The sequence below is a fragment of the Nyctibius grandis genome, chromosome 2 (genome assembly GCF_013368605.1).
Source record: "Nyctibius grandis isolate bNycGra1 chromosome 2, bNycGra1.pri, whole genome shotgun sequence".
NCBI lineage: Eukaryota > Metazoa > Chordata > Aves > Nyctibiiformes > Nyctibiidae > Nyctibius > Nyctibius grandis.
The window spans coordinates 26257214-26282685 of NC_090659.1; the positions used below are offsets into that span (position 1 = coordinate 26257214).

General features: G+C 35.7%; 1 protein-coding gene across 17 annotated transcripts in view; it reads right to left on the bottom strand.

The window, feature by feature from the left end:
- Positions 1-25472, bottom strand: part of KDM6A (lysine demethylase 6A) — a 165915-nt gene that overhangs the window by 39903 nt on the left and 100540 nt on the right. For 5 of the 17 annotated variants that reach the window (XR_011050315.1, XM_068425253.1, XM_068425251.1 and 2 more), the window contains exons 7-18: positions 22377-22431; positions 19488-19522; positions 17214-17279; positions 15927-16020; positions 10957-11083; positions 8086-8184; positions 7493-7712; positions 6792-6926; positions 6195-6350; positions 5453-5548; positions 2716-2820; positions 1717-2112 (exon numbers count right to left, since the gene is read on the bottom strand). Coding sequence is in view for 16 of the 17 variants with exons in the window: in XM_068425253.1 (XP_068281354.1) it covers positions 1717-2112; positions 2716-2820; positions 5453-5548; positions 6195-6350; positions 6792-6926; positions 7493-7712; positions 8086-8184; positions 10957-11083; positions 15927-16020; positions 17214-17279; positions 19488-19522; positions 22377-22431 (1584 nt within the window). In the remaining variant the exon portion in view is untranslated. The remainder of the gene's footprint in view (positions 1-1716; positions 2113-2715; positions 2821-5452; positions 5549-6194; positions 6351-6791; positions 6927-7492; positions 7713-8085; positions 8185-10956; positions 11084-15926; positions 16021-17213; positions 17280-19487; positions 19523-22376; positions 22432-25472) is intronic. The other 12 variants (XM_068425255.1, XM_068425254.1, XM_068425261.1 and 9 more) reach the window with 7 other exon arrangements.

The window sequence follows — 25472 nt, forward strand, 5'->3', positions numbered from 1 at the left end:
CAAAGCTGACGCACACATAGCTGATTTCAGGGTAACACACTACTGCATTAAGTATTTCATTATAAATTCCCAAACCTACAATTAAATTATTGGATGTTTAAATGATCCCTTATGTCAACAATGGTGAAAGAACCCACTTTTATATTTACTTGTAACTGAGGTTTTATTTTCGAAAGGGAAACATTCCCAACTTTGGAGACTCTCAAGAGTGGTGAAGTTTCCTCCTAGCCTGGTTTTCACTTGTCTTTTAGAACTGTTGCTACGCCTACCACAGACCAAATTTTTTTGTTAATTACAAACTGCATTATGCATGTCACACCTGTATACCTAAATTCTTAATTCCTCTATGTAGCTTAATTACTGATAAATAGTTTTTTAAATCAAGAGTTTATTTGGTACCTGTGAAGAATATTAGAGACCCAGAAACTCTGCTGAGACCCTGTTCTCTGAATACACTTCACACAGAACAAAGATGCAATGGATAAAGGAAATGGCACCACAAGCTTTCCTTGGAACAGTTATCCAGCGTTTCAAAAAACACCTTCTCTACGGAAAGCAGTCAACTCCTATTGCAATTTATTATTTGCCTATTTTATGGACACTAGTACCATAGACATCTAATATGAAGCAGATACCTCTCTAGCAAGCGCAGAACTTCTTTTATACAATACCGAGAAAGTAGAAACATGAATTCTAATTCAAGCAAGAGGTAGTGAGGCTAACAGGCTCCATATCCTCCTGCCATGCTTATAAACCATGTAAATAGTACGACTGATACAGAGGAAACTTTTAAAAAATGTTATAACGCTGTTTTAGTTTTGAATAACCATGTTTTACTCAAGATGTTCTGGTATTATCTCAGCCTTTGTTGCAGTGCATGTGCACTTAAGCATGTATGTATGTCTGTACCACAGCCCACTCTCAATTCTTGAGCATTAATGTGCAATATTAATTAAACAAGGAATTTATGCAGTTTTGACGAAGAAAACAATATTGTATCAAGCTATATAGCTCTTGTGGTAAAAGTGAATTAAACCATTAGGATATCTTCCTATAGAACACCTTGCTACATCCACAAGGTATGTCTTGGAAGAAAGACATCTAGGCTGAAATAAAAAAAAAATAAGCTCCGTCTTCAAGTTCTAGCACACACATACACACAACACCTTTACTTACACACTTTAACCCCTATGGATTTTTACTGGCATTAAAGTATTTTTGTGCAAGTAACTCTGTGGGACTGATTACTAGGTATTAATTTTGAAAGATCACATGGAAACAAAGTATGTGTAATGATTTCATCGCGATGACAATGTCACGTCAAAAATAACTACAACATTCAGCTTCCCATGAGATATGCACATTCCTCCTACACACAAAACAAAGTCGCAACGTCTCACGTTAAAGAAGCAACAAAAAGATGTACAAGTATTCCTTTTTAAAGAAACTTTTCTGCAAAGGTAGGCAGCTGAGCAGTATGTAGCTGCCCTCTTTGATTTACGATCATTTCTTTTATCCTGAAAGTAGTCAATTTAACACATAGATTTTTAAAAACAAAAAGTAATGGCCAGGTTTAACCTAGTGTATGTTTTATTTGAATCTAGGTTATCAACTTTAGGAAACTGAAAATGTGTATTTACAAATGAGGGACTTCAAACAGTGACTTGCTCATCAAGCCTCCTTAGCTTACTCTATAAGCAAACTGAAACTGTATACCTGAGTGGAGTTAGATAGTTGGTTTTTCCACGGCTCCTCTGCGCTGCTGGTCAGGTTTGTGCGGTTATGAGGTAGAGAGAGTGCGTTTTGCTGCAGGTAAGGCACGTTTCCATTACTTCCACTTTCCGTTATGTGATTATTGCCTATCAAAATAGTGTCTGTACTACCCAGCGTTCTTGCTGTGCTGCAGGGAATGGGGCCTGCTGGAAAGGGTCCATTAGCCATAGGCTGCCCGGGGCAGGCGGGACGGATTCCACGCTGAGCGACATTAGGCACTCTGGTTAGAGCAACCTGCGGCTGCTGACCAGAGACAGAGTTTGTAGGCAGTGATGAATCAGCTGTTGGCCCATTAGGAATTCCAGTAGATCGTACCTGTGCAACTCCTGTTTGTCTCATCTAATGGAAGATAAACAAAGCACAAGAACATTAACTGCAGAATTTAAAAATATCGTACAATGTCTGTGTACTTTATTGCATTGGTCAATTCCAATTTTACACTCATTTTAAGATCTTCACAGTTGCTTTTGAGAAATAAGATGACTGTCGTGCTCACAAATGCGCTGAGTGAATTTTAAGGTAAAGCTATCGGCACACTTCTAGGAGCTTCAGTCTGAGTGTTAGCATTTTACTGCTAAAGTTGGACACTAAGAGAGAGAGAAGTGAACAATGAGAGGAGGAGAGATATGGTGTAATACAGCTTACTACAACTAAGTATTTTTCAAGTAAGACTGCTTTTAGATGTGTCCACTCACTTTAGTTTGAAAGAGTGGCTTGAAAACTTTTACATTATCTGGTAGCCCTATAATAAAACACAGCTGAACCCACTACATTTCAACCAGGAAACCACAATTATACTTCATACAAAAAAACATGACTTAATGTAATGTAGTAAAGCGCATGAGAACTCTGTACAATAGAAATTCTTCAGAATTCAAGAAACACAACAGACACCACTACTGATGAAAGTTTTGTAGAACAGAAAAATATTTTCGTTCTCACCTGCTGGTGTTGCTGCATCAAGACAAACTGACTCTCCAGCTGTTCCAGCATAAGTTTCTGTGCTGGATTTAGATTATTTCTGTTTGCACGCAGCTGTTCCAAGTGCTGAAAAAACAGCAATACAATCCAGAATGATTAAAATTGCATGTGCTTTTTAATAACTTTCTTGCATACATTACTAAAAATTATCCACAAAGACAAGACTTGTAAAGCTGAAAACATGATTGAGATTTCTGTGGCAGACTCAAACATCTTCCCATACACTACTCTGTAACAAAACCTTACTACCAGTTACTAAAACTAAAGAGATTTTCTAAATTATTTGAGTGTATGAATATTATCACCACACTACAATTAAGTGTACTGCTACCATAAGACAAAACTACATTCAACTATGATTATACAGAATTCTTGTTATCATTAGGTATGTTTTAACACTTTTTGCACTGTGCTATTCTTTTAGAAATACTGTTCAGCACAAAGTAAATTCAACCTATAGTCACACATGAAAACTTCTCCAGAAAATATAAAAACAAACCCAGAAAACTACACAACTTTATTACAGAGAGCAGTATCTTAAGATATTACACTGAACTAATTTACCACTGATAAATTTAAGTATCTATTACCAAAAATCTGTTCTTTGTATTAATTTTAATGCTTTTAAGTGGTATGACATAAATGCTGAAATTGTGGAACACAAAAGCATCTGGGAAGTAAGGGGCAGGGGGGTGGAGAGGAGGGCAAAAGTTGTGCTATGCAAAAGGTGACATATAGACATTTTTCTTGATTGTTCTTAAATACTAAACTACACATCATTGTAAATCCTTTCAAAAAAAAAAACAACACAAAAACACAACAAACCCCAAACAAAACCCAAACCAACCAAATTAAGCCCCACCAAAACCAAACACAAATCAGGTTTCCTTTAGCTCCTTTCAGGTCTGCATGTATTAATTTTCTATGTCCTTCTCATCTCCTTTGCTTTCATTATGCTATATTAGTAATACACAAATGGACCTGAAATATGAGTATTAAATAAAGTGTAGTTCATTTTGCTTTGAACAACTGTATTTGCAAACTATCAACTAAAAAAAAAAACCACCATTGCCTGAAAAAGTGGTTAAAGATGGTTCATGCCAAACTCCCTGGATTAACAGTAGCTTCCATTCTGAAGTCCCTCTGTAGGGGCCTGCAATGGATACGACTAATCTATCTATATATATGTGATTGTGAGACGAAAACAGGGTCTCCGTGGTAGTATATGCACTGGGTACACAGAAGTCAAAACCAGTGCTCTTCAGTTGTTATTTTGCTTTTTAAAAAATGTCTAAATAGGGTAGCAGGAATCAGAAAGATGACTTAGCATGTATGTCAGCAGACGTGAGTCTGCGCTCATCTCCAGTGCTATGGGTGCAGAGGCGTTGCAGGCAGCACTGTTCTTGCTGCCCACCAATTCTGTGAAACCAACACCCATCCGTCCTCCACTGGCATGTCGCAGCCCTGGAGACTGGGTGGCCACAGCCCTTTGCCCTTCTACTTTTGTTAGCTGAGCCATTTGGTGTGTTTTATGTGCCATACCCATCCAGTCTCTGAGCTGTCACTTTTAAAAAGCTGACTTAGAAGATGTAATAAAGGTTTTATTCACACTCTTACGTCAAGCTACTGCCAGCAAATCCAGTATACTGTACTTAGCTAGCGAAGCCTACTTAGATACTGCTTAGAGGAGGAAATTGGATCCGGAAAAAGGCGAAACTAAAAAGAGGAAAAAGTAGTAGAATATAAAATAAGCAGAGAGAAATAACAACAATGCATGAAGAGAGAGAGATACAGAAGAGTGATTAGGGAGGACCAAAGCAGTGGGGAGGTGGGGGGAGAGGGAGGGGAGGGAGGGAAAAATTATGCAGCATAATAAAGCCAATATTGTTCAGATAGAGAAACAGCTGAAAAACTATACTGGAGTTGAGGGGAACACTGCTCAGTCAATCAGAATGCCTTCTGTCTCTGCACTGTGTTCCCTTCAATTTTTCCTTGCATCCAAAGCAGTATCTGTGATACATGGGTAGGAGTTTCCAGCTAGGCCTGATTTTCAAAATACATAATTCTTGTTGAAGCTCACTGCAAGCCCTAATGAACCGAAGAGACAACAAAACGTCCTAACAAAAAAGACCTGAAAAAAGATTTCAAAAACACATTTATATGAAATGCTCGATTTTATTAGATGACATAAAATATAGAAAAGCAGTACCAGATTTCACTTGAGTAACTGCATTTTGTAGAATTTGCATGTTTGTTTACGCAATTTGATACAAGAAGCTACCTCAGAGGAAAAAGAGGATATTACAATACTTCTACACCTCCTTCAATATCCCCCACATTACAGCAAGCAGCAAAACTCACTTGGCACACAAGTGTGGCAATTTGCATATCTATCTTTAAAACTTCATAGGAAAAAACAATTGCTGTATGTTCTTACTTTATAAATTATAGAACTCATACAATATAAGTGTTCAGTTTCTGCTAGAGAGAATTTAATTTACTATAGAACTAATTTCGCATAGTGAAGCCAAAAATATTAGCATAACTTGAATTACACTGTGGCAATTATTTGGGAAGTATTTCACATTGAATTTCAGAAATGAGGAACTGAAAAATGTTCCAGATTTATTTTCTTAAAAGGAAGAAAGAAAGAAACAAAAAATATACCAAAGCTTCTGAAGATCTTCAACATACCTACCTGTAATTTCTGTGGTGTCAAGCACCAAGAATGAATTTGTTGCTGTACAGGAGGATGTGACACTGTATGGCCACTGCTCCAAACATCTGAAGTATTCTGAGAGAAAACATGACATTAAAATGCGTGACTATCAAAGGGTCAACATTCTTTCTTTTACTATGTAGATTTTATCTTACTTATGAAAGAACTAGTCATTGTTTCAAGAATAACAATATAAACAAAGAACGTACTAAAACATGCCAAGTCTCATTCTACCATTCCCATACAGTATCAGAGTAATCAGAGGAAAAAGTTAAATTATATCTAATATCATAATGAGAAACAATCAAATCAAATTATGCAATTAACTTAAATGTACACTACTTTTAAAACTGAATATCTACTGTAACACTATTACATGATGATGAAACACTTGAATTCTCAATATAAGCAAAGGCAATAGACAGGATGACATGATCGTCTCCCTCTCTATCATCAGACTGTGATTGTACTTTTTCGCTTATACAACTATGATTGTAGCACAGTGCCACCAATCTGCATTGCCCTTATGCACTTCCTGTCTGAGCTGTAACCTGATTAAACCCATCACTGAAAAATGTTTTTTAAAATTCCTAAAAACATTCCCCACCTTGATGCCAAAGGATTAAAATTTCCAGCACAAATTCTGTGCATGCTGCATCACTTCAATGCATATTTCCATAAAATTTTGGTAGGGGGCTTTTTAGTTCATCAGAATATATACCTTTGTTGGACTAGATGTTCTTTTCCTCTTGGCAGGACTGGTCAGGTCATCTACTTGGCTAGAAGGAATCATGTGTAGTGGCAAGGATTGCTGTGAAATTGGTGTTTGAGTGAGGCCTAGTACAGGTTCAGTATTTGGATGATGAGGTTTACAAGCCTAAGAATCACAGAAGGAAGACAAAAATATGGTTCTATATATTCTTAATTCTTTCCTTTAAATTATATATTTTAATAGCCCACATATATTAAAAGGGCCGAATGGATATTATGAAGATGATCTCAATAACTGAAAAATCAGTTTCCATATGGTCATCAATGGAGGAATGTGTACCTTTCACGGGATTATTAAACCACTGTAGCATTTCTATTTAAGATGAAATCTTTTAAAATCATGAAAATCCACAAAGGTTCTAAATTGGTACCCCATATTTCTCCCATATGAGAAGGGAGCTTCTTGATCTAGTATCCCTTTGCAAATAAATCAAAGGCTTTTTATTAATAAAAGCCAGTCCTGTGCTCAATAAAATAAGCTTGACCACTACCGATTGTAAAGAACCCTTAAAGCTGGGCACCTGCAGAACATAACCCAACTTCTCACCTGCTGTGCTGTGTTCATGGCACCCTGCCTGGAGGTAAGCTCTGCGGGGATTGGTAGGCTCCATGCCTCCTCAATACTAGGAAGTAATTTAGTTTTATTCTGTAGACTACCTTGTGGAAGGTTACACAACTGAGCCTAGGAAAAATTATGTAAAAAGCAAATTTAACACAAGCCTACTTTAGTAAGAGCAAGTCCATGAAATCTTCCTAAATGCTGTAGCTAATTATGTCTTAAAGAGAGGACAGACTTAAAATTTGGGGTTTTAGAAAGGTGCTAAGTATAAAGAGGGTAACCAGAATATAAACCTTTGTGAGAATCAGAACAAAGATGAGCTCTGGATTCAGAGGTCTCATAATTCCTTATTTCTGAAATTGCAAACAAGAGTGAAAGATAGTGTGTGTGTATTCTCTCTCTATGTTATGAGAACTTAAAAATGTAGACAATACAAAGAAAAAAGCAAAGTGATGTAGAACAGTATGCTTTGATTAAATGTGCAAAATAGGGTTTATAAGGAATTAAGTTCCACTTAAAAATGAAGAAATAAAACATTACAGGCTATGATATGCTTACAATACACATGAAAACAGGTTATACACACCACAAACAATTGCAAGTTAAACTTGTGTGTTACTTCTCCTCTCCCCTCCCCTCTGCTGTGTATTTGGAAGAGTATTTCCCACTTCTTAAAATGTTAGTTTTACCTGTAAATACTTTATCCGTGCTGCAAGTGCAGAGGTATTACTACAATTTTTGCTCCTAGTTGCATTTAAGTAGCATTTAATGGCATCCTGAGGCTGGTTGCAGGACTCATAGAGTGTGCCTAGGTCCATCCAGGCTGCAGCATGGCCATGGTCCAATTGTACAGCACAGATATAGGCCTGTAAAGCATCCATAGGCTGATTTTGCTGTTGATACAGCACACTGAATAGAAAGATTAGTGAAGTTGAGAATTAATAACAAAGTCAAAATACAAACAAGTCAAATATACACATCCCTCTCAAAACCCTTAATAAACTTTCCCATTATATAAACCGCAGTAATAAGCATAAACAACATATAAAATTTTAACATGCAAAGCTCATATATGTAGCATATTAAGTATTTTAAAAAAATGAGAAAGCAAATATAAATTTATTATTTAAACTTCAAATCAGACAAGTCTAACAACAGGAAAGTATAAATAAAAAAGCTTTACAGTCCCCTTGAGAGCACAAAGGAGTTAAAAAGCTGATACTCTTTATTTATATATCTTAGCATTGAATTATATCACTGTATTACCCTGTATCATTCTTACCCTATAGAACACCATGTATCTGCACTTGCTTCTGATTTATCAATAGATTGCCTATAAGATATAAAGGCATCCTGAACTTTCCCAATACTTGAATAGCACCTGGGAGAAGAAAAAAAGAACTTTGGTAATATTCATAGAAGGTAATCACTGAGGATGGCTTACCAAGACTGATCTGATAAATGTTAAGTCATGCAAATACGCACTCATCTAGATGAATCCAAAACATTTGCTGTTTCTGAATGCCAGGCATAAGCAGACTCCATCATCTTAATCAACATGTATTACTAATTTTTTATTTGAAAAGTGAACCAAAACTGCTTAAACGCTAGCCTACTGCATTTGTAAGGAAAACAGTCATACCACATTTTAAAGACTTACATTTCTTTCATTCGTGATAACTGATCAGTCAGTAAGAACAGTATTTATCTACAGACAGCATTACAAAGAAACAGTTAAGTTACCTATTTCATCAAAGAAATTGTTATGAAACTTCATGTTCTACAAGAATTGTTTCAGAATTATTAAGGGACATTGACCAACTCAATCAGAATGGTTCCTGATTGCCTGGGAAGCTTTTTATGTGCATTTCTCACATCTCAGTAAGATTTCAAGTAATGAACAACAAACCAGTTAAGTTTTACTGCATATACAGAGCACGAAATTTTGTAAAAAATCTTGCTGATCTGGATTTTTTCATAATTTCTTACTTGAATATTTTTCACATACAAACTCAAAGGTATTCTGGCATTATAAGCAGAAATATCACAAGTATAAAGAGAACTATAATTATACCACAGGGAATAATACTTACCTTTTTAAAATTAAAAGCTTCAAATAAATACCATATTAAAAATATATATACATTTACTAGTTTAATCTACAATAGCTCTGCTTCTTATATTGTTTGTAGTAAGTTTCCCTGCTGAAAAAAGAACTGATAACTTTCAAAACATATAAATAACATCAGAAAATTTATTCTAGTAAAAAATAAAAACCAAGTGGAACAGTAACAGGCAAAGGTTTGTCAAACATGCTACACTCTCTCATGTGTTCTTGAGGCACACTAAGAAAGGAATACAATAAAATCTAACAGTACTTTGCTTAAAAATATCCATTAAGTCTGAATACAATGTTTCAGAAGGGCTTTTTAATGACAATCTGACCCAAGTTCCAGTAGACACGTATCAATCTGTCCTCTTATCAGATACATGAAGACTCTGATTAGGATAGCACTAACATTAAGCACCTAACAAAAACTTAGAACAAGGTGATGAATTTTTTTTCAGTGGGGGAGGAAGGTGGTGGTGGTATATTTTTGAAAGGTAGCTTTAAACCAACTTGCTATCCAGTCTAGACAACCAGCAGAGGAAGGAATAACACAAGGGAATACATGAGGAGGGAAAAAGAGGAAAAGTGAATGCACAACCTGTAACCCTGTTCCTTCCCTCTTGTCCTGCCAGCATAAGGACTGGAGGAATGGTGCACAGAAACATTTTTGCTCTAGTCATCCCTGTAGAGTGTAAGAGATGCTTCTACTAGATTTTCCCCCCTCATTTCCTGCGTTTCTCCCCCTTGTTTGTATGGCCCGAGGTTTCACTCTTAACCACTGTGAAAGCCATGGCAGAGTAGGAGCAAGAGCACAGCAGCTGTGCACACATACTTCATGGAGCCCTGGCTTCATCCTGCTGCTGTCTAAGAACTCAGCCAGCTCAAGGCACGTGGAACAGGACTACTGAGGAAAAAACAGGATTTCAGCCCAGTGATGGTAAGATGAGCCAGATGATCCCTGGCTCATTTTCCCTTTTCCCTCCACACCTCCTTTAGCCCTCTGCCCTACACACTCGGTGCTGGTGTTCCTCCCCTAGCCTGCAGACAGCTGGTTAAAGAGCCCTGTCTTACACAAACAGCTGGACGAATGTAATTAGTATGGCAAAAACAAAAGTACGTTCCAGTTGTATGTGACCAGAAACTCCAAGTCAAGTCATCTGGAGGATACTGATGTTAGGATATTAATTTTATTTTTGCATAATTCCTTTCTAATGTATTTCTCAACATAACTGACCTGTTCAAATTTGGACTTGAATTGCCCTCAAAGCTTTCTCCAAAACCTGATTATTTCAAGAGTTCTGCTGGTTTGTGTAAAGTACTCTATTTTCTTAAAAAGGAGGCCAAGAAAGTAATCAAATTTATATGATTTACATCTTGGAATAAGTTAATTTTCAAGTAAAAAATACTGTCTGATAGTACAGAACTAATACAACACTTAAAACAGACATTAGAATGTATCAATCTGAGCTATCTTGGCCTAATATTTAGTTGCAATATATGCTGTTTATATATGGATGTATACCTGAGAAAATATTCGTATTTTAGTGCAAAAATAGATTGAGATTAGAAGGGAGATTCTGAGAAAATAAGGAGATAAAGAATTGTGAAAAAGGTATGAAGAAAAGTAACAATATTTACAGAGCATTTACCAAAAAAAGTTTAAAAAAAATGAAAAACAAAAAACCCAAAAAACCCCACAAAACAAGAGAGAGAATAGAAGATGTGGTAGGAGGAGGATGAACAGGTAAAACCAGGCAGGGCAGACTCAGATTACTGTAAATGTGTTGACTGAATAATAACTACAAAAAAAGCAGGACCATTTGGGTAACATACTTCATTTCAACTTCTCATCTATATTCATCCCAAATATGTTAGCACCTTGTCTTTTTATACATTTTCCAGAAAACTAGACTTCAGTAGATACATACATCTTTTCCCTTAATTTTTCCTCTGAAAGTATTAAGAAGAAAAAGAACTCACAATAATGAGTATCCTCCAAAAATTTACAAATGTCATTACAGTGTCTATAAAGTCATTTCTCACCTTCCAAGGAAATACCAGGATTGACCAGAATTTGGATCTGCTTCTAGAGATTTCTGGAGATACTGTATAGCATAGCTTTCCTTGGTTGCCTTGTCTCCAAGCTGATCCACGGTGTGATGCATCCAGCCTACAGAAAGAATCCATAAATCGCAGAAGGGAAATTCCCTAAAACCATTTAATACTTTATAAGAGCAGGATATTCATAGCATTAGTTGCTCTTTAAAAATAGGAATATCCAACAATAATATCACTTACATGTAATATTATGAATGAAACTTTTTAAACTTCTAAAGTTTAAAATTACAGGACAAAAGGGATTCTAAGTCAAAATTACTTTCAAGTAATTTCAAAGTGGTTTTTTGGTTTAAATAAATTTCTATGAGGTTAGTAGCACAATTATGAACTGCTCAATCTTGTACTATAAAAAGTGCATCTGAAAATGTTAACTCTTTCCTCCTCTGAACACAGATACCTTCCCTGTCATTGTGAAAAATTCCACCAATCTCCCTGTCACGCCTATTAATTATCTGTATATTATGTTCAGTTTACTCCTTTTCTTCTAAATCCTTGTATTTATCTCATATCTGCATTTGGATAATTCCCCAATAGAACACTGGTAAGAATTGTTGTATCTCCACTTAAATCTTTCTTACATTGCCATTTCATCTTCATTGCTACAACATCCTTTCCATTCACCTTGACAAATGCAATCACTTCTCATCTACATAACAAATTCTGCTGAAAAGATCATTTTATTTCCTCATCTATCCACATATCATATGCCTTTTTTTCTTTCATTACATTAGAAGAATTATTCATCCCCACTTTAAAGGCCTTCTACAATCCATGCTTCCATACAATTTTTTACATGCAAACGCATCTCTGCTCTAGCACTAATGCAAGGCTCAGTTACCATTTCAAGTAAAGCACCTTCATCACCTTCTTAAGCTGCTCCTCATCTGCCTCTCTGCTTAGATGGAATTCCTTTAAACAGCCACAAAAACATCTCACTGCCATTCATATCATGAGTACAAGGAAATCCTTTGAAACAGGCAGCTGGCTTGCTGAAATCACTACATACCACACTGGTCAGCAGTGTCTTGCTGTTTGCTAATCTCCATGTATTTGTCTTAACAATCCACTGCTTTTCAGACATCATTTGTAAAACTAAGATGTGACAACGGATTGACCCTGTGTTTTTATAGTGTCCCACCCAGAAATGATCCCTTGTGGAACACTATGATACCAACTTCATAAAATATCCAAAGTTTGTATAAAGTTTTAGTTACCTACAGAGTTGTACACACATCTGCACTAAATGTCTGTTTAAAACCTCCATCAGCTGAACTTCAGCACCCTATGCTTATCCTTTTTGATACAGTCTAACTACATGACCAGGTAATACCACTCAAAAGATCCACATCAAACTCAGATCTCATCTGAAATGCTAGACAAAGTAGGCAAGGCTGAGAACTGAAATGATGAGTATTTGCAGCCTTACTTCACTCTCTGCAATTAGACTACACCTTAAATATTTTCTTCTACCTGTTCTATACAGCTTATATTTTATTCCATGGGCTTACATTTTGTTAAGTCACAGAGACACTTTTGCAAATGGAAGGCAAACCTCCAAGCTTTACAAAAGGCAATCTAAAAGTAAATCATATCCATTGAACAACGTTTGCCTGAGGTGTTTTAAGAAGTATCACTTGGAAACTGTGGTCAGAAGCAGAAGTTTGAATATTTCATGGACTGCAAGAAATGTCAAGTTAGGGGCTAAGTGGCTACAGTGCTGACAAAAGAGTACTTTATCTTGCCTGAAGATGGATCAAGTCAAAACCCTACCCATCAGAAAAAAAAAGGAAAAAAACCCAATAATTTTTGCAGAAACATATAACATACACAACTTTCTTCATGGACTTCATAAACAAGCTATGACTTTGATTCAAAACCCAAGCCACTTAAGTTCTTAAGCATATACAAAATACACATACTTTAAGAAAAAAAAGCTTATGTCAGGGTGGTTATCAGAATGCACCTGCCTAACTGTACACTAAGGATAAATGTATCAGGTGCAGTGCCAGGCAAAGCCTCAGATGAAGGTAATAGTTCAGGGATTATAAACAAGGGTAAAAAAAGACATTAAACAATTTCCCGAATCTTTGGAAATGTTGAGTGGTGATGCCTATTTTCTGTTTCATCAGAACCTTGCCGGATTGAAAGATAACATGTTGTATCTTTGGATCTTTACTGAGGTTCACTGATAAGAAGAAAGAATCTATTTCTAGGAGATAGAAATGAGAACTAGCAATCCCTATCTAGTTTCACTGTTGAAACAAGGGTTGCTTCCCAATTTTATCTTCCTGCACAGGGAGATGAGAAAGGCAGAAAGCAAGAGAGGGTGAGGGAGAAAAAACAGAAGTTTTCTACTAGAATAGCACAGGTAAAAGAGACTGGATCTCTCTTCTCATGCATAAAATGAACACACAGAAAGAAGGTGATGGAAAAACCCTGGTAAGCTGTGCAGTTTCACATTTGCAAAACCTAACTCAAATTCTCAACTAGCATATTGACCACCCTTCCACTCTTCGGACATTTTTAACATAATAAACAAAAACGCAGATTTTGTCCGTACTTCACAAATGTTCCACACTGTAATTTGTAACAAATCCCCGTGTTGCCTCATCAAGAGGATATGCTAGCCTAGCTCATGCTGCACGTTTTTTTTTATGCTTATCAATCACTCTCACGCTGAATTTGTGGCAATTGCTTTTCCCCCACTAAACGTCATCATCTCAGTCTCCGAAGAGATGAGCCTCTTCCCCATTTTAGCATCTCATGATGTCTCATCCAGCTACATGGACACCACCTAGGAATACCCCTAGCTGAAAATCTGCCTCTAAGCAGATGCTTACGTTGTTCTTACACTCTTCCCTTATGCAACTGCTGAGTACAAATGGAGAAAGAGTACTGGGGCAGATTTGATCTTCAGTCTCATTAATTTAATGTAATTTTAGGCAAAGTGGTGAAAAGAATTATTGTCTGGAAAGCAAATGAAATGGCAAAAAAAAACCCCAAAAACACAAACTGCTCTTATTCAACTTTACAGATCTTACTGTTACATCTACCCAAACTAGTCAGCATGCATCAGCTCAAATGGATACGTATTTATCTGAGAATCACAGGGTTCTCCTCTGCAGTGATCTGCTTTGGACACCAGCAACAAGAGCAAAGATTTTAATAATTCTCTCACAAGACATCTGAACTTGCCTAAATTTCAACTCTGGCTCAATAAACATTAACTAGCTAAGGAAAATAAACAAAGGGTATTTTCATGCCAAAACAATATTTCTATTGGAGTAAAAAAAAAAAAAAAAGAAAAGAAAAAGAAAAAAAAAAAGAGTTCAACATAGAAATACAAATATATTTTGATTGGGCTTTGCCAGTAGCATTCTGGCAGATGGCAGGTATTTTCTATTATTTTTTCTAAGCAGCAGTGCACCACCCGGACTATGCTTCCTGAGGAGGTGTTTTTATTACCAGCTGCTAGAGACTAAATCTGCGATAAACACCATACTCTGAAAAATACCACTGTTAACAGCAGAGAGCAAAAGAAATGGTATTATTCCTTGAATGTTCTGGTTAAGTCCACTCTGTCCCTTCCTCCACATAGAAGGTACTCACACTACCAAACTAGGTGGCCTATGCTGATTGAATAAAGGGAGTTAATCCAGTTTTTGGACAGCAGACAATTCTCAAAGCCATTGCTCTTATTGCTAGCACAGACACCTGTGGTAGGATTTTATGAATCCAACCATGGCATTTGCTTCTAATGTGGCAACACACATCAAATGGAGCTGAAGAAGCACTGGTCAGCTATTTTGGGAAGTCTGTCTTCCATTGATCATATGTATAGCCGTTCTGGATGAAATTGCTTACAATTTATACTAGGAGGGATAACACCAAGTTAAAAAAAAATTCAAGGCGGATACTGAAATATAAGCAACACTGTAGTGTGACAGCAAAAGGAGCAGCACCTACAGTCCTGCAGTGAACTCCTCCAGCAGTTTCATTTGTGATTTCCCACAGAAGAATCAAACGCTAAACAAATCAGCCCACTCCAAATCCATACACAACCTGCATTACAAAAAAGGAAAGCAGTGGCCATAACTTAGTGCCAGTTACTAAACTGAATTAAAAGACCACCATGTGAAGGGGGGAAAAAAAAAATGGGCATAAGCAGGCCAAATTAATATTTAGAATAAAAAATTAGATGGAGAACATGGAGAAAGTGAATGAAGAAGTTTTGCACTGGGTTGAACGATTTTAACGAAATATTCTGGAAATACTTTTATAAGGCATATAGGACAAAAGTAATTTATTCTATCCACCCATTAGAAATTTTGGTCTAAAAATGTTTTATCAGCTTTCTATAAATATGGAACATGACAATTTTAAAAAAATAATACTTTTTCTCTTTTTATGTGGTTTCTTTTATGGAATCTGACGATAAGCTTTTTAGTTACAGAAACAGGTTTTCATTATGTATTATAATTAAAAAGAAAGAAAAGGTAAATTTTTCATTTGCCATGTTCTGTTCCGCAACAGAGAAGAGTATTTTGGTTTACTGCATTTAGCCTGGCTATTCAAGGGATGTTCTCAGAGGAAGAACAGAGAATACAGAATTCTAAATGCTGCACTCCTCCTCTGAAAGACCACCCCCGCATTGCCCAAAACCTGTAACACACATACTGTAGCAAGTTTAAGAGCTTTTTGATTTTGTGTTTAATTAAAATATTTTCCTCCTCTCTTATTTACTTAACTATCTACTGTTATGCATTCTATTTTGGGTGAAAATCTCATGTATTGTGTCTAAGACTCACTTTGGAAATGGAGCCTCAAAAAACACTGCTGAAGGCAAAGATGGAAAAAAAGAAACACACAGGAAAATAAAAGTTAATTTTACATACCTAACTGCTGTAAGACAGTTGCTTTTACTTGTGCAGGAAGGTTTTCGATCTGCAAAAGTTGTTCATAAGCTTCCTTTGCAGAGTGATACTTTCTCTGCAAAAGGAAAAAAGTAAACGGATTAATCATAAAGCTTACAACAGATCACCAATAGCAACGATTTCACAGCACTGACAGCACACAAACACATTGACAAAGAATTCTATAACTTTTTTTTTTGCATACAGTGCATATGAAAGCTTTAATGAGTGACGTATATATATGGCAAGATAATATCTTTTCTAAATATAGTATTTAATATAAATTGACTACTTACAATAATTGAGGGAAATTTGCAAATTATTAAATTTGGTCAACTCCTCATACATGCATTATGCTTCTTATACTAAAATGAATATACTGCTTTTAAGGGGAATACTCAAATGTGAGTCTACATCTGAAAAAAATCCTACACAAATTCTTCCCAGGAAATTTGTAACACAAATGAAGATCATCGGTAATTGGTGGCTGGTATAATTTTGCCTGTCTTCTTCCTTCGGTATATTTGAACTGCCTTTCCAACGTATTTGTTGTCCTGGTAAGAGTCCCACCATACGTAGAATTAAAACACACCCATGGATTATGCCTAGAGAATGAAGGTACGCTATCTTCTTATTTGCTATATTGTTTAAGTGTGCATAAAGCATGGAAACATTCATTTCTTAACGCCCTATATGAACAGGTCTTGATATAGAAAACACATTTTGAGGTTAGGATCGTGGTCTTTATTGACTTCTGGAACAGTATGAGTTGTTTTGTATATATTAAAGGTTAAGACTTCTCGATAGACGGAATTTTTTTGTAATAATGTCAGCATCTATCTTTGCATTACCCTAACAATAGTTGTTTAACAGGGAATGTATTTTAAATGCTTAATTCTCCTGTTCCTCCTCTCCCACAAAAGTCTAGAAGACATAAATGCTGAGGTCTGTTAGTAAGAGTACCTTTTTTTCTTTTTTATTTTCTAAAAATTCTATACAATTTTTAAAGAAAAATGTGCTTTTAGGTAATTCAACATTAGACTTCATTCTGGCAAACAGATTAAGAGTGTACTATAATAAATGAGGCTACCTAAATGCAAATGATCATGACTTAGTTACATTTGTTTTATGCAAAGAGTACACAGTACTGACTACTAGAAGTTAAAAATGTTATTAGGTTCTTGAGATCTCACAATCACAAAAGACAACTCCATTGATTTTACAGCCTTATTCTAGTCAGGAAGAAAAATTAAAGCAGCAATTACATACTTTCAAATGGAACAAGGGGAAGTTGGTAGAAAAGATTTTTAATTGGTGTTCATGAAATGCAGACAACTGGTAAGAAAACAAATAATATAAATAAATAAAATATCCACGGCCAGCAAAATAAAAACAATCAGGAAAAAAATTTTAAATTTAGCATTGGAAACAAAATTCGTAGTTTATGACTATGAAGGGTAAGCAAATGAACAGAAGTTCACTGTGTAGCATGACAGCAGAGGCAGCAATCCAAATGTCAAATAGGTAAATATTAGTGCCTAATATTCCCACTTTGAAAAAGATGTTTACATGCTTGGGAGGATTCAGAAAGACCTATCAAAACAGGGCATGTTTTCCACATCTAGAATATTTTTTACTTTTGTTATTTCTTGTATTATTTACCCTTTAGAAATCTGTCTATATACATAATATGCCTTCAAATATTACAGAAAACTGTCATAATGTTTACATCTTGTTTTATTTAGATATGTTAATTCCACAGATCCAAAGTCCTTGATGTTTGGCTGCATCATGAATGGTCTTAGAAATGGGAAGAGGGAGAGAAACCCAATCCAATATTTTTCTTTAGACACTGTATAAGCTACCACCCTAAATAGCTAGAGGGACTCATACTGCCACAAATGAAGTAACAGAAACTAGAATTAAACACCATGAAAAACCACTGTTAACTCTTATCAGCACCAGGCTATTCTCTTGTTCAGAGGCTGGCAACCCATCATTTAAACTCCAGTAATGTGAAGGTACACAATTAAGGAATGAATTAACTTTTCCATTAAATATTAGAGAGCAGATAATTTTCAAACATATGGAGGGGTTCAGAAAACTGTAGCACTGTGTCCTTTGAAAGAAACCAAGCGACTGGCCTGCCTCCAAAACATATCTCTTCATTTTGTCAGAGGTAATATCCAGAATGAAGTCAAGATCCTTTGTGGTTCCAAGTTTCTCAAATTCCAGAAAAGAAGATACCCCTTCCCAACCAGAACTGAGAGGCAAACCAAGTCTAATAGGAGAATTCTCTGAAACTTTTTTGCTTTGACTTTCGTTAAAATAAAATTCCTGCTGCCCACGACTGCCAGCCAGAATGCACAGCTTAAGCACTTGTAACATTGGTCATGCAATTATATAAGGCACCTGGCATGGTGACCTGAAGTGCTCAACTTTCCATTTTACTCTAGCAGATCAAAAGAACTAACGTGTTGAGGATGCTTTGTTATATAAATGTGTCAGACGTGCTCCAGTGCTCCGAATGAAATCTGGATGGTGGCCAGGTAAGAATAACTCAATCCATGAAGTTTCTTAATGGTGTTTTGGGACTGGGGATTTGTCTTGTTGTATAGCTTTGGATCAAAAGCATTCAAAGAAAAACATCTTGTTTACCAAATTTTTATCTTTTATTTAGATATAAATATCTAAAGTCATTTTTCACCGTGCCATCAAAAGACAGCACTTACTTTACCAAGCTACTTTTCAACTGGCTGAAAATGCCGTTTATGTCTGTCATCTATTTTAATTACAACAGTTTTTGCTTTCATGCCACATCACTTCCACAGTTATATAATACCTATAAACATGATCAAAGGGCACACAATCTACATTATATGACCAGTCAGTCAAATTACAAATATACAATAGCTGTTTCAGTAGCTATTTTGTTTTTAATTTACCTATATTCTGGAAGCTCCGTAAGCGTTCTCTAATTTCACAAAAGATTAATCTAAAAAACTCTGTGGTAGGATTTGATACAGAGCTCATAACACAGCTTTATGTGCTGTTGACCTCAGATCTCAAATGTTTCTGTCACATATGTTCAGCTAAATTTGAAAATTTAATGTCAAATATACTTAAAAGGCACCTGGGCAACTGACTAGACTTGACTGTGTGTGTATATGTATGAGAAACAAAATGAATATAGGTATGAATTGAGAAACTACGTATTTTTTATATCTATATGTAACTTTTAAAATATAAATATAATCTCATAAAAGAATTTTACTAAAAATTATGTTTAGGGATTTTTTTTGCACTCAACTTGGGAGACTAGTAAATATGTAAGCTTATGTATTGAAATAGCTACTCCATTTTATAGCAGGACAGTCCACATACAAAATATTTTTAATGTAGCCAAAGCAAATAAAGTTTCTTCAGCGATTTGAGACTTAAGCCTAACTTTACAAAAGCATCTATAATCTGAATTCCACAGGCTGATTATATCATATAGTTAGAAACTCAACCACACTTTATAAAAAGGAGTTTAAAGCTTACCTGAATTTCATATAAGTGGGCGATGTGAAACTGAACTGTAAGAGTGGGAAAATCAAAATTATTAGTTTTAATGAATAAAAACAACAATTACAATATGTTTTTTCAAGTGAGGGATAAACAATGTTTCAAATTTATCAATGCAAAAAACCAAGATACATTACATTTTCAAGATACAAAAAAAAGTATTTGTTTACACTGATATTTTATGCTTAATATAACAGAATTGACAGAGAATCAATATGTATCCTAACAAAGCATTAAGGCTGCAAACAGATATTGCAGAAAGGCAGTCCATTGATCTGTATTCTGAAATGTAGAGTCCATTAACCTTTCAGTAAACTTAGTAATAAAATATCTTTAAGCAGAGATGCACATGAGAATGTAGGTAACATTTTCTGTTTCTGTACATAACTGAGTTAGAAATACAGACTTATTTTTTATTTTCATTCAACTGCCAAGGGACACAGACTAGCTGCGTTACAGAACAGAAAACTACATTATACACTGCCAGCTTTATACAGGATCTTAAATTTAGGTGGTCTTTTTCCTTATTAGGAATTGTCTTTCCCTGTTAAGCTGAAGTAAAAGCATTAATTAGAGATGGTATTCTGATCATCACTGTAAAGCATCTTAAATTCCTCATACGAACTGCACAGAACGCCGTAATACTACTGGCAGCTCTTGGAGGCAAGAAAATTGCTGGCTGGAGAAAGAAAACGAAAGTTGTTCAAGAGTAAAAGCAGAGGGAAAATTATCCTCATGCTGCTCAAATCATTAAAGAAAAGGTGGAGTGCCTGATCTCTAAGGCTTTAGAACTGCTAACCTAGACTAGCCATTGACTGGTAGATAGCTAAAACTAGTTGAGATGAATGTAATCCTTATTCTGATTAGATGAGGAAAGAAAAATTCCTTTAAGACAGACTTTTGCCTGATGTTCTTGAGGACTACGAGCACAAAAATACCTGTCTTTGAGCCAACCTCAATTTATTTCAATTACACAGATTTCTTTCTCTTGAAGCTACAGAATAGGGTGACACAGAGGTTTGTACAGGTAATTTGGAGTTCCACAGTTTCTCTCTGGGTCATAAGGGAGGGGAAAAGCTCCCTTTGTGCACTTCTTTGTCTTTCACTATAAAGAAGGTAGCCTACTGCACTTCAGAAACCAGGTCATAATGAAATGCATCATCTAAAATTTTAATAAACTTTTTGTGTTCCTTGCTAAAGGGCACACAACACGCCCATTATGTTCACCACATCGTCAAACTTTACTCTGTACTGATGAAAGGAAAACCTCTGCTTTTGTTTCAGGAGTTCATTATCTAAAAAATCTCGCTCTTATTTTTTTCCCCTCATAGCAAAACCCCTTCAGCGTGCGGCTACAAAGGGAAGCCATGCCATGCAGGGAAAAGAAATTAAAGGTGTCACGTTAGAGACTGCCTAAATAGAAAGACATGCTTAGTACTCAAAACATTTCTGCTAGGAAGATACTCACTGTAATGCTGTTACTCACCCAGCCTTTAGAAATGCAAGGGGTAGGATTAAGGCAATCTCAAGCATTTACGTGACGGTACCTGACACCCTGAGTCAGAGTGGACGGTTCTCCTTCCACTAATCAGTACAGGAAAACCGGACAAGTATCTCTCATTCCTCTTCACTCTCTTCCTCTGGGTTTGTCAGGCACCGTGCCCACGGCCATCGGGCAATGAAGCCCTTACATGGGGTCATACCTCTACAGAAATCACAGAAATCTGGGAGCAGAGGGGACTGTGGGGGAATGCCTAGGAAAACCTTACAAAAATTCAGAGATACCATGAAAACCGATAAAGTTAGTGAGAAATAATATGAACTAACATGAAATTATATAATAAAGAATCACATATCTGTTAGAAAACAATAAAAGCCTTTTGTCTTAGGAAGAATTCTGCAAACAATTTTACAAAATTATCTGTGTCTGCTCCAGATAAGTGACAAAGCTTTGGAGAAGACCTTGTAGCACAGCTGGCTGCTTGGTACCAATACAGCCAGCAGGTTCGCCCACGTAAACAAACCCCCTTTCATTACCCTTGGTGACAGAACATTCACAATTCCATCCAGCTCTGAATTAAGGAAATAAAAAAATGCTTTTAAATACTTTATCCAATGCTTCTGAAGTTAGACTTAAGAGTTAATTTAAGCTCAACACCAAGAGCAGCATTAAGTTACCTCAAAAACTGAGGGGATAATTTCCTTCACAATTGCCTGCCTTTTAATTCTTACAGACTCCAAAACATGCAGGAACATATGCTTATTCTTGCATACAATTCCACTAATTATGGATAAATACCTGCAGAATGCTCTGTAACAGCCTACAGTATATACTGCACAGGATAGATCATACTACATTAAAAGAGTAACGTGATCAAGTACAGACTAATATATAGTTGGCAGCTAACAAAACAAATTACATTTTGTACTTTTTCTTACTTCAACAGCACAACTGGTGCTGAATTTTAGATCTATAAATTTAAATGTCATTAAAATGATCACTGAAAAATGACAGATTAGCACGATGACACAAAACGTCAAATAATTACTATTAAATGTGTGCCATGGCACAAGCACTATGTTTACAAATAAATAAATAAATGAACAACCAAACAGTACATTTCCTCCACAACTCAAGTCTTCAGAGCAATTAATAAGCTAAGTCTCAGGTTTTCTTATTCCATTTACTGAAACAATCCACAATTCCACTGGAATATGTCTCCATTGACAGACGGAAACAGGTTTTGCCCCTGTCTCTGGACTGATTCTTTTGATTCTGAAAGATTCATTCATAAAAAAAAAAAACCTGTACCAATTTTTAAAAATCTACAACAAAATAAATGGAAATACTTATAGGTTACTTACTTTCAGCGTTAGACAAAGTGCAGGGATTGCAGTCAATCAAAGCTAACTGAAAATGCTGGAAAAAAAAAAAAAAGAATGATTTGTTTTTCACCAAAGTAGTACTACCATGTTGGCGAATTCATAAGAATAAATCAATTTTGTACTTGAAAGTGAATACTGTATTTTACCACGTGTCTTAAAGGAAACAATTTTCAATTTCTGTTCAGCTGTTTACTAGAGGAAAGTAAATTTTTTTCATTGCAAACATGTAGCAACGCTTCTAGTAATGTAAGATGGCAACAGACATCTTCACAAAACAATTGGGATAGCATCAGGAAGAATGATTGCATCAAATGAATGGTCACAACGGGAAGATCAAGTTTTCCTCAGAACACACAACTGAGAATGTAGTCATGCTAGAGCACAGCCTCATGGACATAAACATTGAAGCTCTCAATTTGTCTATCTATAAAACCAGAATAGTCTTCCTTCAAATCGAGTGAAGTCTTTTTAAAAAATTGATTTCTTGTCAAAAAGCACTTAAAAATGAATACCTTTACATTAAAACACGAGTTCACAAGGAGTTAAGTTCTTACATCCTCTCCCTCCAGCTTTTAAGATAACTCCAGTTAAACATTAAAGCTTGTTTCTTTTTAATCACTTTTCCTCAAGAATTACAAAAAGTATCTTTTTAACCATCTTTGCATTCTGAAGTTCTGAGCCAAGCATTTCACTCTTCTAGAAAGAAGGTCACGCAAGCAATGCAATGAAAGTCTTGGCTGCCAGAAAGTCCGGATGTGAGCAACCATTTCATGAGTGTCATGATAATTCAGTGATCACTATTTACAGTTTGAAATGCCATCAAGTGTGTTAAAATGAATGGAGCAGGCATACAAACTCAAGTGCCTCTGAACTCTTCCATAAACTTCACAGAAAATTCCTACACAGTGTAGAATTTGGATTAACATATTAATTCAATAAAGAATAAGGCCTAGGAATAAAGGAACATAAGAGACAGCATATAAAATAATACTGTTAATAAATACAGTTATCTACAAAATACAGTTTCAGGTGGTTTCTAATACACAAAACATTACTGATACTTTAGTATATTTTATATTGTTAGCACAAAAATGATAATTTAGCTCCAGGTGCTCAGGATGCCAAAGTAGGTGGCATCATGAGCTTATTAGTGTAGCTGGGAAGAAAAAAAAAAAATCTTATTAACGGTTGTATATTCAACTTGCTTTCAGTATTGTCATACTCAGAGCTACTAGATGCTACATAACTTTCCTCATGTTCCTAATAATATCTCGTGTATAGCATGCCTATATAACGCACATCTCAGATTTCTAAGAGTTTAACAGACCACCAAATTTATAAATAAACATTTTTAACAGAAAAAATATTAGATAATTAATGTATTATCCATAGTAAAGCATAAACCCAAGAATGCTGATGCTCTCATGAGCTCTGCAAGGCACAGAGTGACACAGCTTGCCTCCTCGCTGACTTCTATCAACATCATTTGTAATATATAACAGCTTTTAAAAAAATGAAACGAACTCAAGTTGAATGATAACACAAATTTATGATCTTTAATGAACATTTTAGCAATACCATTCCCACAAGAAAGCACAGCAAATGAACTCATGTATACATTACTTGTAAATAACTTTTTAACCTTAGAGCAAGCATTAAATAATAGCTTATAAATATTAAATATTAGCTTATTTCTCTGCCTTGCTTATTCCTTTTTCTACTGTTCAGCAGTCAGAGAACTTAAAATCTACCCTCACTTACATTGCAATGCAGGTTGTGTGCCTCAGAGACATCCTTTAGTCGGTTACCATAGTGATTCTACTAAGCAGGCAACTTAAAAAAAAAAAGACTAAATAAAAATAAAATGCTCTACTTGATATTGCATTTTGCCTGACAAAAGAAAAAAAGGAACAGACCGATATACTTTGGCCTGTACATTGAGTATACCGATCTAAATGGTACAAAATCCATTTTGCACAGATGTGCCATCTTGCACTGTCACTAACAATTAATATGAAAAGATAAAGCAGAAAGGAACAGATCTGCTCTCACCGAGCAATGTTATTATAAAAAATAAGCAGATCTAAAGAGACGATTGACAACTGTTCTGTAGTAGCTTTTCAGAAGGGTTATTGCAGTGAGACTCACCGAGAGAAAGCCGTCAACCATAGAAGAAAATCTAACCATTTTAATATTTAAATATGCCAGTAGTATCAGTGCTATACAGTAAAAAAAAAAAAGCAGGAATATTCTCACCAATGCCTCCTAAAAATTTAAATTCTTACTGCTACTTAGCTGACTTCTGAATTTCAAAATCTACATTATGAAAATTTTCTAAGTGTAGTAAATTTCTGTTTGCACTGTTCAGCAAGCTACAAACAGTAAAGAAATGGATAAACCGAAGCCCGTAACTACAGCAAAATAAACCATTTGCACTGAACTATTGTAAAGCAATACACAGAAAACTCAGAACCTTTCAAACCAAGAACCTCTGAAACGCACATACACAAGCAAACCTACACCTCTTGCCAGATAAATAATACATAGCTCCCTTTAAGTATTCAAAATCAGACAAAAAAAAGCATGCATGCATTCTAACGCATAAAACTCATCAGTCAAAAGCAGATCCACTAATCACAATTACCAGCGCCAAGAAATTAAAAAAAAAAAAAAAAAAGTAATAATTTCCGACTTCCATTTCTGCAACAAACAGAAGCAGCTAGCAAACATCTGCACCTCTCTCAAATATTGCAGTACTGAAGCTGGCTACTGCTGTGTGAAATAGTTATTATGCAGGAGAGGCCGCTGCAGTTCAGAGACGACATACAATACCTCAAGGCAGACAGCAGTCTACAGAAATTCAAATCCCGAGCAAGAGGATTTACCTAGAAGGCAGCGTTCTGAATGTTAAAAAGTAACAGGCTCTCTTCAAGAGCTGCAGCTCAAGTCATAATATACCTTGATTTGTAGCCATCTGTAATTGCACAATTCTCTACAGCCTATTTTGTCTCCTCTGGAGTCCTTGACTTGCCTCTGATTGTGGAAACAATTTCGAAGGTAACCTTTCCAAGGATC